The following is a 15011-nucleotide window of genomic DNA, read 5'->3' as shown; positions in this document are numbered from 1 at the left end:
TATGTCGATATAGGACTCGTTTTACTGTGGTTATAGATACTTTTATACCTGTTTCCTCTAGCATCTTCACAAGGTCCTTTGCTGTTCTGGGATTGATTTGCACTTTTCACATCAAAGTACTTTCATCACTCGGAGACAGAACTCATCTCCTTCCAGAGCGGTATGACGGCTGTGTGGTCCCATGGTGTTTATATTTGTGTACTATTGTTTGTATAGATGAACGTGATACCTTCAGGCGTTTGGAAATTGCTCCCAAGGATGAACCAGACTTGTGGAGGTCTACAGTTTATTTTTTAGGTCTTGGCTGATTTCTTTTGATTTTCCCATGATGTCAAGCAAAGAGGCACTGCGTTTGAAGGTAAGCCTCGAAATACATCCACAGATACACCTCCAATTGACTCAAATTATGTCAATCAGGCTATCAGAAGCTTCTAAAGCCATGACATAATTTTCTGGAATTTTCCAAGCTGTTTAAAGGCACAGTCAACTTAGTGTATGTAAACTTCTGACCCACTTGAATTGTGATATAGTGAATTATAAGTGAAATAATCGGTCCATAAACAATTGTTGGAAAAATTACTTGTGTCATGCACAAAGTAGATGCCCTAACCGACTTGCCAAAACTATAGTTTGTTAACGAGGAATTTGTGGAGTAGTTGAAAAACGAGATTTAATGACTCCAACCCAAGTGTATGTAAACTTCCGACTTCAACTGTAGCTCCATTCCGTTTCTTTTTTATCCTGAAAAACTCCCCAGTCCGTAACGATTACAAATATACCCATAACATGATGCAGCCACCACTATGCTTGAAAATATGGAGAGTGGTAGTCAGTAATGTGTTGTATTGGATTTACCCCAAACGTAACTCTTTGTGTATACAGGACAAAAAGTGAATTGCTTTACCACATTTTTTCCAGTATTACTTTAGCGCCTTGTTGCAAACAGGAAGCATGTTTTGGAATAGTTTTATTCTGTGCAGGCTTCCTTCTTTTCACTTTGTCAATTAGGTTAGCATTATGTATTAACTACAATGTTGTTGATCCATCCTCAGTTTGCTCCTATCATAGCTATTAAACTCAATAACTGTTTTAAATTCACCATTGGCCTCATGGTGAAATCCCTGAGCGGTTTCCTTCCTCTCCGTCAACTGAGTTAGGAAGAACACCTGTTTCTTTGTAGTGACTGGGTGTATTAATACACCATCCAAATTGTAATTAATAACTTCACCATGATCAAAGGGATATTCAATGTCTGCTTTGTATTATGGTACTTGTTAAGTACATTTTTACTCTTGAATGTATTTAGGCTTGCCATAATAAACGGGTTGAATACTTATTGACTCAGGACATTTCAGCTTTTAATTTTTTTAATAATTTGTAAACATTTTGAAAAACATAGTTTTACTTTGACATTATGGGGTGTGTAGGCCAGTGCCAAATAAATATATATTTGAACCATTTTAAATTGAGGCTGTAACACAACAAAATTTGGAAAAAGTCAAGGGTTGTGAAAACTTTCTGAAGGCACTGTACATTCCTAAAAATCAAGGATATGTTGTTTTTACAAACAGATCATCAGCATTGTGGAGTGTCTTCAGAAAATGAAAATCATTGCATATCAAACAATAAGATTTGCATCATCATTACTCATCTTCAATATGCATCATCCTTATCATCCTAATAATAAACTACATTTAAAAGCACTTCTCATTCGATGAGCCACCTTAATAAAGGGTGGCTCATTTAGTCCCACACCTGAGAAAAGTCCAACTTTAAACTAAACATAACTTTTAAGTCTTAATGAAGCCGTCATAAAACCTTTATAAGGCTGACATTTAAATCATTCATAAGCAAACATCATGCCATATAAGTGTGGATTGTGTTAAATCCAACAATGTATAGTTGGTGTCCGTGTAAGGTGGTGTCCCCAAGGTTCTATTCTGGGTCCTGTGCTTTTCTAAACTGTTATTATGCATAATTAGACCTTTTATATCATCATTTATGTATGTGTTTGCTTACAAATTATTTCAGTGTACAAAACATTAGGAACACCTGTTATTTCCATGACAGACTAACCAGTTGAACCCAGGTGAAAGATTTGATCCCTTAGTGATTTCACTTAAATCCACTTTCAAGTAGTGTAGATGAAGGGGAAGAGACATGTTATCATCAGTGACAAAATCTATGACTCATAGCATACGTATCGGTGAATCGTCGTGACATATGAAATACGAGTGAGAGTGTAATCAATGTGTAATAACTATGTGAAAAATTAATGAACGTGTTAAATTATTATGTGACTTGGAGTCATATTCAGGTCCTGATTGGTCAAGAAGCTTATTTGACGCGTCAAATAGTGTTATTTGACGTGTATCTTTTTGACACGCAAAGACCCAAACAGCGTTCCATAGTCAACATGGGCCAGCACCCCGCAAAAGTGGTTGCAACTCAATATTAGGAATGTGTTCCTAATGTTTGGTACACTCAGTGCACAAAGTGTGCTCTTCACGGATGAATCACGGTTTCAACTGTACTGGGCAGATGGCGTGTAATTGCGTCGTGTGAGCGAGCGGTTTGCTGATGTTAACATTGTGAACAGAGTGCCCCAAGCTGGTGGTGGGGTTATGGTATGGGCAAGCATAAGCTACGGACAATGAACACAATTACATTTTATCAATGACAATTTGAGATAACATGACAAGATCCTGGGGCCCATTGTTGTGCCATTCATCCACCGCCATCACCTCATATTTCACCATGATAATGCATGGCCCCATGTTGCAAGGATCTGTACACAATTCCTGGAAGCTGAAAATGTCCCAGTTCCTGCAAACTCGCCAGACATGTCACCCATTAAGCATGTTTGGGATGCTCTGGATCGACGTGTACGACAGCGTGTTCCAGTTCCCGCCAATATCCAGCAACTTTGTACAGCCATTGAAGCGGAGTGGGACAACATTCCAAAGGCCAAAATCAATAGCCTGAGCAACTCTCTCCGAAGGAGATGTCGCGCTGTATGAGGTATCTGTGACCAACAGATGCATATCTGCATTCCCAGTCATGTGAAATCCATAGATTAGGGCCTAATGAATTTATTTCAATTATATGAACTGTAACTCAGTAAAAGCTTTGACATTTTTGCATGTTGCGTTTATGTTTTTGCTCAGTGTAGTATTTATGAAGACTTGATGAATGTTCTATAAAGCCTTAATAGGTTGTTGTTTGTTTAAAATGGGACCATGATCATTTCTCAGTATCTTTCATCTATCAACATATTCTCACCAGACCTGGATTCAAATAGTATTTTTTTTCTTTCAAATACATTGAGTGTTTGATTGAGACTGCCTGAAGGGCCTGTTTCACCTGGAGGGCGGATTTGTCCACTTTAGGGTGCCACACAAGCTCAATTAAGCACAGCTGGAGCATCTGAAAGAAAACACATTTTATTTGAATCAAAGGTCTGGTCTGGACAGCATCTGCTCTGTGAAGTGAATCCACCACTGTCACCCAATCAACAGTAAATAATCATTTTCAACCAGTCCTGAAATCACCCAATGGTGAACTGAAGATCATCATCACTATCCTCCACCACCTCTCCTTCCATCCCTTCGTCCTCGTGACTCTCTGCCCTAGCCCTCTCGCTGGCCTGGATGTAATTATCCTCTATGAAGCCATCGTCGTCATCAGTATCCAACCCTCGATGGGTCCCATTACCTCCACCTCCTCGGCCCACCATGCCGTGCCCAGGGAAGGTCACCTCGTCTGGGCTCTGCTGGCTGGCTGTGTCCCCCTCGGGGAGCAAGGAGTGGTGGTAGCTGGCTAGGTAGCGGTGGAAAAAGCGGCACTTGATGGCCACCACGATGAACAGGGAGACGGTCAGGGCGGAGGCCAGCGCTGCAGCCAGGTAGGGCCAGGTCTGGGAGTTAACGTCCTCACCAGGGGGAACAGCTTTGCTAGAGTTGACAGCTGTGGGATGCAGGGGACAGGAGAATGGGGTAAATTCTGAGAATTTACCAAATACCCACCACACTAGCATACTACATAGATTGAAGCAATGTATTGACCAAGCACCCTAGGTGGTATGCTAGTGTGAAAATTGGAACATAAGCATATTTATAGTAATTGAATGATTATTAAAGAGTTACTGAACATGGTTATTTGTTCACTTTGTCCAAACTAATACTGTATTTAGCCTATACCAAACCAAAGACAACGCGTCAAGGGTTAACATATGCAAGTAAACTGAAACAGTGTTATAATTTAGCACTGGATTAGTGGGCCTTTTATGTAGTCTGTGAAGGTGTTAAATGTAACCTGGGCTGGCGTTATGGGCGGGACTTAGGGGGCCTGGCCTGCCCTATCAAATCAAATTGTATTGGTCACATACACGTGATTAGCAGATGTTATTGCGAGTGTAGCAAAATGCTTGTGCTTCTAGCTCCGACAGTGCAGTAATATCTAACAAGTAATATCTAACAAATTACACAACATATTCCCAATACACACAAATCTAAGTAGGAATTAATTAAGACTATATACATATATGGACGAGTGATGTCAGAGCGGAACGGACTAAGATACAGTAGAATAGTATAGAAAACAGTATATACATATGATATGAGTAATGCAAGATATGTAAGCATTATTAAGTGACTAAGATACCGTAGAATAGTATAGAATACAATATATGCATATGAGATGAGTAATGCCAGATATGTAAACATTATTAAAGTGACTAGTGTTCCGTACCTACCTCGCACGTCGAAATAAAATATTGAAATATTGATCATTTATCTGTCCAGACAGCATCAGATACATGGACTACATGTAGTAAGACAGAGGGGCGCTGTTTCGCTCACTAGGATTCATTCTCTGGTGAGAGTTTCAGCAGAGAAGAAGAGGAGAAGCGAGAGGACTCACTCTCACAAGAATACGTCCAGAATAAGCACAATGGCTTGCTATGGACATAATATGCAGACCTAAGCTTGTCACTTGCCTTCCCGCCTTTGGGACAACAACTCCCATTGTTAGGGTTGAGACATGAGCATCTCGTCATTATATACAGATCTCCGGTTTCAGCCTCTCGCGAATTGGAAAGGAAAGTTGGCGTGTGCACAGTGCACTGTTAGGATGCTGGCTTCCCCTAAAGTAAATGGATGTTTTGCCAAAATTATGTAATTACTCTTGTCTAAATAAAAACATTCAAAATACTTCACCAGAGAGCATAACTTAAGCAGAGGACCATTAGCTTATTTTAATATAGCTGTGGATTGTTTCAAATCACTTATGTTGTAAGTCTTTTTGTAGGATGTTTTTGTATAGGTTATCAAAATAAGTTTTCCAAATTCCTTCATCTTGTATGGCTAATTCTTATGGCTTTGTCATGCTTAAATTGTTCCACATGTCCCAGAACTGACTTTGGTCAATTGCGTTTTCAATTTCATCAAGTGCCTTATTGGTATAATTCAATTTCTTGCATTTCAGTGTATGTTTATATAGAGTTTCAAAGTATTCATAGCATAGCTCTGGGTTGTTTTGCTGTTTATGTTTTTCATTTGACATTTGTCTTAGGTGTTTTGTAATTGTTTTACCTTCTTTATCAAACCATTTTTCAGAAACGTTTTGTTTTTTGTTTCTAATGTTGCATTTCTTTGGTTTTCTCAAATTAGCTTTTGATGCTGCTTTTTTGGAATATGGAATTGATGTTTTGAGTAGCCGAATTGACACCTTCTTTACTGTTTTGGTATTGTGAGTTATTGAAGAACTGTATAGAGTTAATCATTTCATTTGAATTCAATGTTTCAATGAATCTCTGCACTGTTTGGAGCCCATCTGTACGATTGGTTTATGTTGTAGAGTTTATTGGGCTGTTTCTTTTTATGAATATTGCCAGTTAATTTCTTCAGAAACACATTGATCTGACTGTTACCTGACAATGGTGTCTGTGGTCTGACAGTGAATGCACTAATGGGGGAGGGGTCGATGTCAGTGATGGCATAAATGACCACACTTGTCCCAAGAGCTGAGTAGTAAGTAAACTGACCTAAAGAACTGACCTATCCCTCTAGTGGTGTGGGGGCTGTGCTTTGGCAAAGTGGGTGGGGTTATATCCTGCCTGTTTGGCCCTGTCCGGGGGTATCATCGGATGGGGCCACAGTGTCTCCTGACCCCTCCTGTCTCAGCCTCCAGTATTTATGCTGCAGTAGTTTATGTGTCGGGGGGCCAGGGTCAGTCTGTTATATCTGGAGTATTTTTCCAGTGTCCTGTGTGAATTTAAGTATGCTCTCTCTAATTATCTTTCTTTCTTTCTCTCTTTCTCTCTTTCTTTCTTTCTCTCTCTCGGGGAACCTGAGCCCTAGGACCATGCCTCAGGACTACCTGGCATGATGACTCCTTGCTGTCCCCAGTCCACCTGGCTGTGCTGCTGCTCCAGTTTCAACTGTTCTGCCTATGGAACCCTGACCTGTTCACCGGACGTGCTACCTGTCCCAGACCTGCTGTTTTCAACTCTCTAGAGACAGCAGGAGCGGTAGAGATACTCTCAATGATCGGCTATGAAAAGCCAACTGACATTTACTTCTGTGGTGCTGACCTGTTGCACCCTCGACAACTACTGTGATTATTATTATTTGACCCTGCTGGTCATCTATGAACATTTGAACATCTGGCCATGTTCTGTTATAATCTCCACCCGGCACAGCCTGAAGAGGACTGGCCACCCCTCATAGCTTGGTTCCTCTCTAGGTTTCTTCCTAGGTTTTGGCCTTTTTAGGGAGTTTTTCCTAGCCACCGTGCTTCTACACCTGCATTGCTTGCTGTTTGGGGTTTTAGGCTGGGTTTCTGTACAGCACTGAGATATCAGCTGATGTAAGAAGGGCTATATAAATAAATTTGATTTGATTTAAAGAGTCCCCACTGATTCTACCATTAAGCATGTTCAGGCCTAAGGCTCGACAGAGATGCACTAACTCCTTCCCATTTTTGGTCAGGACTGTTTCTATTATTTATAATAGGGCTACTGTACAAGGAGGGGTGTCCAAGGAGGGGTGGTTACCTCCCGCATCAGTGTAGTCAGGCTCAGAACCTGTTCTTGCATTGAAATCTCCACAAAGAAGCACTTTACCCTCTGCCTGAAATTTCATGATTTATGTATGGAGATTGTCAAAAAACTGATCATCATAATATGGTGAATCTGAAGGAGGAGCATAACATTTTTACATTTTTTTTTTTTAAGCTGCACATATGTATACATCACTGTCACAATAGATTGCAATAGATTGCACCTTTGTTAAGTTTTAGCCAAATGTGATTAGTACCTTTTTTAAATTTCATTCAGTGCTAAGTCCTGCTTATGGCAAATGATGATTCCACCTGAGTCCCGGCCCCGTTTAACATTTTGCTGGTCTAGTAGTGCTGTGTTGTGATGGGCTGGGTCTAGTAGTGCTGTGTTGTGATGTTTCTGGTCTAGTAGTGCTGTGTTGTGATGGGCTGGGTCTAGTAGTGCTGTGTTGTGATGTTTCTGGTCTAGTAGTGCTGTGTTGTGATGGTTCTGGTCTAGTAGTGCTGTGTTGTGATGTTTCTGGTCTAGTAGAGCTGTGTTGTGATGGTTCTGGTCTAGTAGTGCTGTGTTGTGATGGGATGGGTCTAGTAGTGCTGTGTTGTGATGTTTCTGGTCTAGTAGAGCTGTGTTGTGATGGTTCTGGTCTAGTAGAGCTGTGTTGTGATGGGCTAGACCCGACCCAGGCTGGTAGGTTGACCTGGGCTGGAGCAGACTGAGGTGTGTAGGTCTATGCCTATTTGGGAATCTAGCCATTTGAGCAGTGCATATGGCAATATGTCTAGCTAATTAAGTTGCGGTTGTCAGTGAAAAGCATCTAAAATATGTGTGAAGATAATGTGTCTTGAGTATAACTTCAAATGCTGCAACAAGTGGGAGGGGTGTGCGACGAAGATATGGCGTCTCGCTCCCGAATGCACGCATGCAGCTCTCCAGAACACGCTCAGGTGTCTCCCGCCAATTTTTGCCCATTCATTGTTTCCTTGTGTGAATTATTTGCCCTTTGGTGGTTTATTGTTGATCAATTCTCCATCACATATGTCACCAGTGGCATAGTAAATGTACTATTAATCCCTCTGCATTTGGTTTGCATTTATTATTTACAGTAATTTACCATTCTCATTCTCGGAGGGGAAACATTGTTTGCAGAGTTCACAACATGCTACACTTGTGAGTAAAACGTTTAGGTAGATTTCATAACCATTACACGTTTTGTCAATATTGTCATTGTCTTTTTTTAAGAGTGCTCCGTGAGCAATGCGCATGTGTCTGGTTTCACTGTCCTGATAACATTGAGGAGGCACGCGCCTGCCTGCGTGTATGCATAAAAGTAGGCCTACCTGGTGACGATTTGGCAATGTCTGATTTCTGATTGTCTTAACTCACCACATCCACCACTAATAAACGGAGCTTCTCAGTCATTTTTATTCACCTCACATTTTGTAAATTAAGTATTTGTTTTAACATACACTGTAAATGATAGTTCCTCAGTATTTGATAAATATGTCCAACACTCACGGCCTTGATAAACACCAAGCCTCGGCGTGAAAGAGCAAAATATCATGATCTGATGATCCCATATATCCAGTGGAAGCGTCACTGGCGCAGGAAACTGTGAGGGCCCAGAATAGGCTAGTGGATACAATGTTGCAAGTTCGCTAGAGACAGGGCCGAGGAATAGCTAAAGTCAAACAGATAGAAAGGGAGGCAGACAGACAGACGGAGTAGAATGTGATTGAAATAACGATCATTTTCATCAGGATATTTTATACTGTTTTTATCGGCTTTAGGCCTATGTACTGTATTTTACTCAGTTGATGATGGAAGTTATAGGCCTACTGCAAATATTTATATAATAACCATCATATCGAAGTAAACTTGGAGTTACGCCGTGACATGTTGTGTGGTCTGGCACAGTGATGCCATCTGTTGGTAAATGTTAATTACTGCAACTCCAGTGTTTTTACCTGTGTGGTTGAGATACCCGGATCTATTGTAATGTACTGAACAAGACTGGTTACTCGCATCAATGCCTCTGTCTCGTCATTTAACATTCAAACATGGTCCTTCCACTACGACACATCAGAAAAGCATGCCGTTCATTAGGCTACAGATTAAATAAATTATGATGAACTTCACAGGGTGATGAAAGTGCAAGGTGATGAGCTTGATGCTACTTTCCAATAAGTATCGAGGGTTTTATTCTGGTGAAATTATCATCGATGCGTGCCTGCTGTGCGACAAATAAAAATAATCTTGCTCTTCTGTCCATAATAATCTCATCATGTTGGCTATATATGTGAGTGCCAATACCAGAGTGGACACGCATTTTTATGTGCGAAAACCATCAGTAGAGTTGAAAATGCGAAGGAAACCCATTTAACTTGTATTTTTTATTCGGTACATGGGAATTTACGGCAAAAGGTATTTTTATCCTCACGTTATCACGCACAGCCTTTTATCTGCAACAAGTACATTTGATGGCAACATCTCCGGTGGGAAAATTCACAGATTGTTTTTATGCAGATTTTACAATATTCTCATGAAAATCTAACGCCAATTGGATGGAAACCTAGCTAATGTGTCCATATGGCTGAGGCTGGTGATCTCCCCTTAGTTGAATTTTAACTTTTAGATTTGTATCATTTTACTTCAAATTGTTATTATTTACCATGTGTCAATGCTTTTGAGAAACGAAAACTTTATTATTATTGAAATGAAACTGTTCCACGAAAATGCGCATACAAAAATAATCATAATTTTCACGCAGATCGGTAGAAATGGTGGGATAAATTGTGAGCTTCGCCCAAGCGCTTGAACACCTACGGGGTCTTGTGAAAAAACGTGCCCGCCTACGGACATCAAAGGCCAATCCAACTGATTCGTTCTGGCATCGCCCCTGAATTTAACACTCTTAGAATTAAAGATACAGGTGAATTTGCTGTGAAAATGACACGAATTAAATGCATGTATTTTGTCTGTTGACAGTGAATTATTTACTGTTTGTTGAGGCAAGGTTCTCATCACCTTCCATCGGGAAGTTGCTTTGACTTTCTCCCAGGACTGATCGAGGAGGATGTGCACCTGCAATAAGTGCCCTCCAGAAACAAAAGGCCACTATCGCACTGCAGCCCAGATGTTCCATGATGGTCCTACAGAAACAAGAAGATTTGAGTGACATGATGAGCAAGTGTCCTTTAGAGAATCATTGTACCATCTAAACAGCTGTGAAATATATTTTCTATAACCAAAAATATTGTATTTTCTGCCGTTTGAAGCTGGGAGAAGGGTGGAATTGTGGCCCGCAATTCAGGGCGTTCCTGCATGTGGGCATTCCCGCTCATGCAGGAACCCCTCTCTATATTTCTATTGGTACATTTTTAAGTTAGGACAGGTAGGGGGCGTTCCAGTACAGTAGGCGGCATTAATGCACAATAACGTTGGATGCCAGCCGCGATAAACCCAACAGAAGAAGGGGTGGGAGCAACAACGGTAACTAGCTATCCGTACACAAGTGGTAGACAGTGGCCATTGCCCTCGACTGTCGTGCACTGTTTTCCTACAGTTCTGTTGATGACGGCGAGGGCAGGTGTTCGGCAGGCGGGAGTGAAGGACACTGTGTGCTAGCTTAGCCAGCTAGTCCTAAGGAGGACACCGGTACACAGTTAGCTAGTACACAATGTCACCCTAGCCTCCAGTCTGCTGTGCTAGCGGGAAGCGGGGACGACTGGTAGTCAGTGTCCTTCACCCCCGCCTGTCGGGCACAGTTTTCTCCAGTACACAGCAGGCGGTGGTGAAACTAGCTTGTAACTTGCAAGCTAGCATACAGTGTCGCTAACTAGGAAGCTATCTAGCACATGGTGTCGCCCTAGTCTCCCGTCTGCTGTGTACCGGAGAAAACTGCGCCCGACAGGCGGGGAGCGAAGGACACTGTCTACCCGCCTGTCGGGCACGGTTTTCTCCAGTACACAGCTGGCAGGAGCGACACCGTGTGCTAGCTTGTTAGCAAGCACACAGTGTCACCCTAGCCTCCTGTCTCCTGTGCTAGTGGGAGGCGGGGATGACCGGTTGACAGTGTCCTTCACCCCCGACTGTCGGCATGGTTTTCTCCAGTACACAGCTGGCAGGAGCGACACCGTGTGCTAGCTTGTTAGCAAGCACACAGTGTCACCATAGCCTCCTGTCTGCTGTGCTAGCGGGAGGCGGGGATGACCGGTAGACAGTGTCCTTCACCCCCGACTGTCGGGCACGGTTTTCTCCAGTACACAGCTGGCAGGAGCGACACCGTGTGCTAGCTTGTTAGCAAGCACACAGTGTCACCCTAGCCTCCTGTCTGCTGTGCTAGCGGGAGGCGGGGATGACCGGTAGACAGTGTCCTTCACCCCCGACTGTCGGGCATGGTTTTCTCCGGTACACAGCAGGCAGGGGCGACACTGTGTGCTAGCTAGCTAACTAGTGTTCTTCGCCCCCAGATAATACTTTTATTTCCCTTTTGACCCAAATTCAAAAGTGTCACACAAGCATGAAGATGTCGTGCTCATGCAGGAACCAATGGTGTGCTCGGTGGGGGGCGGGGGGATGGCCACATGCAGTAACACCTCGAATTTCAGGCTGCAGTTGCACACTATTAGAATCTGGTATTTTACCGAAAGTAAAATTTGCTAAATCAAAACTTAAGAACGGGAAGCATAGAAATAGCGCACATAGAAAATATCTACCGCTTCTTAGACTTGCTTTGAATATGGAAAATCTATAACACACATTTCTACGTGAATTTGGTCAGGTGGGACAAAAATGGTTATATTACAGCTTTAACACAGAGATACTAAACTCATCTGCCCTGTTCCACTCTAGCTCTTGGATTGGACACATTGATAGACCGAAGGGTCGTCTCTTGGACTCAATAGCGTAAACAGTTTATGCATAAGAATGAGGGTTATCAAAATTAAGGAAAAGTATGGAATTCACACAATACTGTCCAATCCATAGTTAACACTCATTCTAATGCACCAACTATACCTCTTGATAAAAACAAGATGAGAGTAATAATATGATATTCAACATAGTGACAAAACAACTACTGGGGTGACACATTTTCAATAACAACCCACAATCAACCAAGGTTGACAGTAACAATTACATTATATCAAGGTTGTCACCACAAGTATTGTGTTGATTATCTTAATATTGCTCATAAACATTTTCCAAAACAAATTCTGAAAATGAAAGAGGGAATCTCCAGATTAAATGTTGAGTCTCGTGATACAGACAGGGAACATCAAGTCCTTTCTAGGTCAACAACATACCGTGGTCATATGACCACCGCATGCTTATAACTGACATTACTCAAAAGTATAGCTAACTCCCTCTTCATACGAATATTAACACATCATTTATATTACATACCTGACAAACAATGTTTGTTGATTTTCAAGTGGATTACAGAAGCTTCAAGGTGTTTTGTCCCCTTGTTTAGCCTTCAAATAGCCTACTGCATGGAGACTTGTGCTAAAGGTTAAAGGAGGTGTCACTGACTGCCCCATACATAGCCTTAAGAAAGAGAAAGTTAATAAGTAACTTTATAACTGGGTTTGGTTTGTCATTCATTCCTATCTCTGTCCCTTAATTCAGTCAGCTATTTAAGGCTCAACAATGTGCTGGTAATTGGCTTAGTAATGTATTAAATGGATTCAGTGGGGCTCCCGAGTGACGCAGCGGTCTTGAGGCGTCACTACAGACCCGGGTTCGATCCCAGGCTGTGTCAAAGCCGGCAGTGACCGAGAGACCCATGAGGCGGCACACAATTGGCCCAGTGTCATTACGGTTAGGGGAGGGTTTGGCCGGCCGGCATTTCCTTGTCCCATCACGCTCTAGCGACTCCTTGTCTGACTGCGGTCGCCAGCTAGACAGTGTTCCTCCAACGTATTGGTGCAACTGGCTTCCGGGTAAAGCGAGAAGTGTCAAGAAGCGTGTTTTTCGGAGGACGCATGGACCTTCGTCTCTCCCAAATCCGTAGGGGAGTTGCGGCGATGGGACAAGACTGTAACTACCAATTGGATATCACGGAATTGGGGAGAAAAGGGAGGAAAAGTACAACAACAAAAAATATATAATAATGGATTCAGTGGGGAGAGTAGTAGTATTTTCCTTGGAAATGACTTGCTGGCTGAAGCACCCATCTCTGTAAGCCTTGAATTCATTTGAGATGGTTCAAATGGAGTGTCAATAATAGGTACGGTGCATTCAGACCCCTTGACTTTTTCCAAATTTTGTTACGTTACAGCTTTATTCTAAAATGGATTAACTAAAAACATTTCACTCATCAATCTACACACCATACCCCATAATGATGGGAAAAAAAAACGTTTTTTATATTTTTTTGCAAATGTATTAAAAATACAAATCTGAAATACCTTATTTACATAAGTATTCAGAACCTTTGCTATGAGACTTGAAATTGAGCTCAGGTGCATCCTGTTTCCATTGATCATCCTTGAGCTGTTTCTACAACTTGATTGGAGTCCACTTGTGGTCAATTCAATTGATTGGAAATGATTTGGAAAGGCACACACCTGTCTATATAAGGTCCCACAATTGACAGTGCATGTCAGAGCAAAAACCAAGCCATGAGGTGGAAGAAATTGTCCGAAGAGCTCCGAGACAGGATTGTGTCGAGGCAAAGATCTGGGAAAGGGTACCCAAACATTTCTGCAGCATTGAAGGTCACCAATAACTAATAACACAGTGGCCTCCATTATTCTTAAATGGAAGAAGTTTGGAACCACCAAGACTCTCCATAGAGCTGGCCGTCCGGCCAAACTGAACAATTGGGGGAGAAGGGCCTTGGTCAGGGAGGTGAACAAGAACCCGATGGTCACTCTGACAGAGCACTAGAGTTCCTCTGTGGAGATGGGAGAATGTTCCAGAAGGACAACCATCTTTGCAGCACTCCACTAATCAGGCCTTTATGGTAGAGTGGCCAGACGGAAGCCACTCCTCAGTAAAAGGCACATGATAGCCTGCTTGGAGTTTGACAAAAGGCACCTAAAGGGTTCTCAGACCATGAGAAACAATATTCTCTGGTCTGATGAAACCAATATTGAACTCTTTGGCCTGAATGCCAAGCGTCACGTCTAGAGGAAACCTGGCACCATCCCTACGGTGAAGCATGGTGGTGGCAGCATCATCCTGTGCAGATGTTTTTTCAGTGACATGGACTGGGAGACTTGTCAGGATCGAGGCAAAGATTAACAGAGCAAAGTACAGTGAGATCCTTGATGAAAACCTACTCCAGAAAGCTCAGGACCTCAGACTGGGGTGAACATTCATCTTCCAACTGTCACGTAGGTAAAATGGGATCGGGAGACAGGCGCAGGAATGCGTAATAGTTTTTTTTATTGACTCAAATTACAGCGTGCTTGGACGAAGACCAATCAAACACGTATACAAAACACAGGGTTAAAACCCAAACAAAAGAGTGAGGAGTATCTCGAATAAATACACGGGGCGCACAATGATACCACATGAGATGAGACCCGTAATCATCTGCACAATACAAGCGGCACGAAAGCTAAAACAACACAGTACAGGTACTCACACAACCAAAGGACATTGTAACAATAATCAACAAGACCATGGTGAACAAAGGGCATACTAATACAATTACTAATCAAGGAAAAGAGGACCAGCTGCGCGTAATGACACAGTTCCGGAGGGATCCGTGACACCAACAGGACAGCAACCCTAAGCACACAGCCAAGGCAACACAGGAGTGGCTTCGGGACAAGTCTCTGAATGTCCTTGAGTGGCCCAGCCAGAGCCCGGACTTGAAACCGATTGAACATCTCTGGAGAGACCTGAAAATAGCTCTGCAGTGAACCTCCCCATCTAACCTGACAGAGCTTGAGGCATCCTTCCCAACAAGACTCAAGGTTGTAATTGTTGCCAAAGGTGC

At 42.4% G+C, this 15011-nt stretch overlaps 1 protein-coding gene across 2 annotated transcripts; it reads right to left on the bottom strand.

The window, feature by feature from the left end:
• Positions 1-1349: 1349 nt before the first annotated feature.
• Positions 1350-12703, bottom strand: LOC106568714 (type III endosome membrane protein TEMP). Of its 2 annotated transcripts, none has more exons than XM_014139289.3 (3): positions 12464-12703; positions 10058-10209; positions 1350-3966 (listed from the first exon to the last, which is right to left on the bottom strand). In XM_014139289.3, exons 2-3 carry the CDS (start codon positions 10200-10202, stop codon positions 3548-3550), a joined length of 564 nt encoding a protein of 187 aa, XP_013994764.1. In that variant the 5' UTR covers positions 10203-10209; positions 12464-12703; the 3' UTR covers positions 1350-3547. The 2 variants fall into 2 exon arrangements, with proteins under 2 accessions (XP_013994764.1, XP_013994765.1); XM_014139290.3 differs by having other exon boundaries at positions 10085-10209.
• Between the last annotated feature and the right edge of the window lie 2308 nt (positions 12704-15011).

Source organism: Salmo salar, chromosome 14, assembly GCF_965601325.2.
Source record: "Salmo salar chromosome 14, fSalSal1, whole genome shotgun sequence".
NCBI classification, from domain to species: domain Eukaryota; kingdom Metazoa; phylum Chordata; class Actinopteri; order Salmoniformes; family Salmonidae; genus Salmo; species Salmo salar.
Note: the sequence above shows the minus strand (reverse complement) of the source record. Positions and strands in the feature narration are given on the sequence as shown.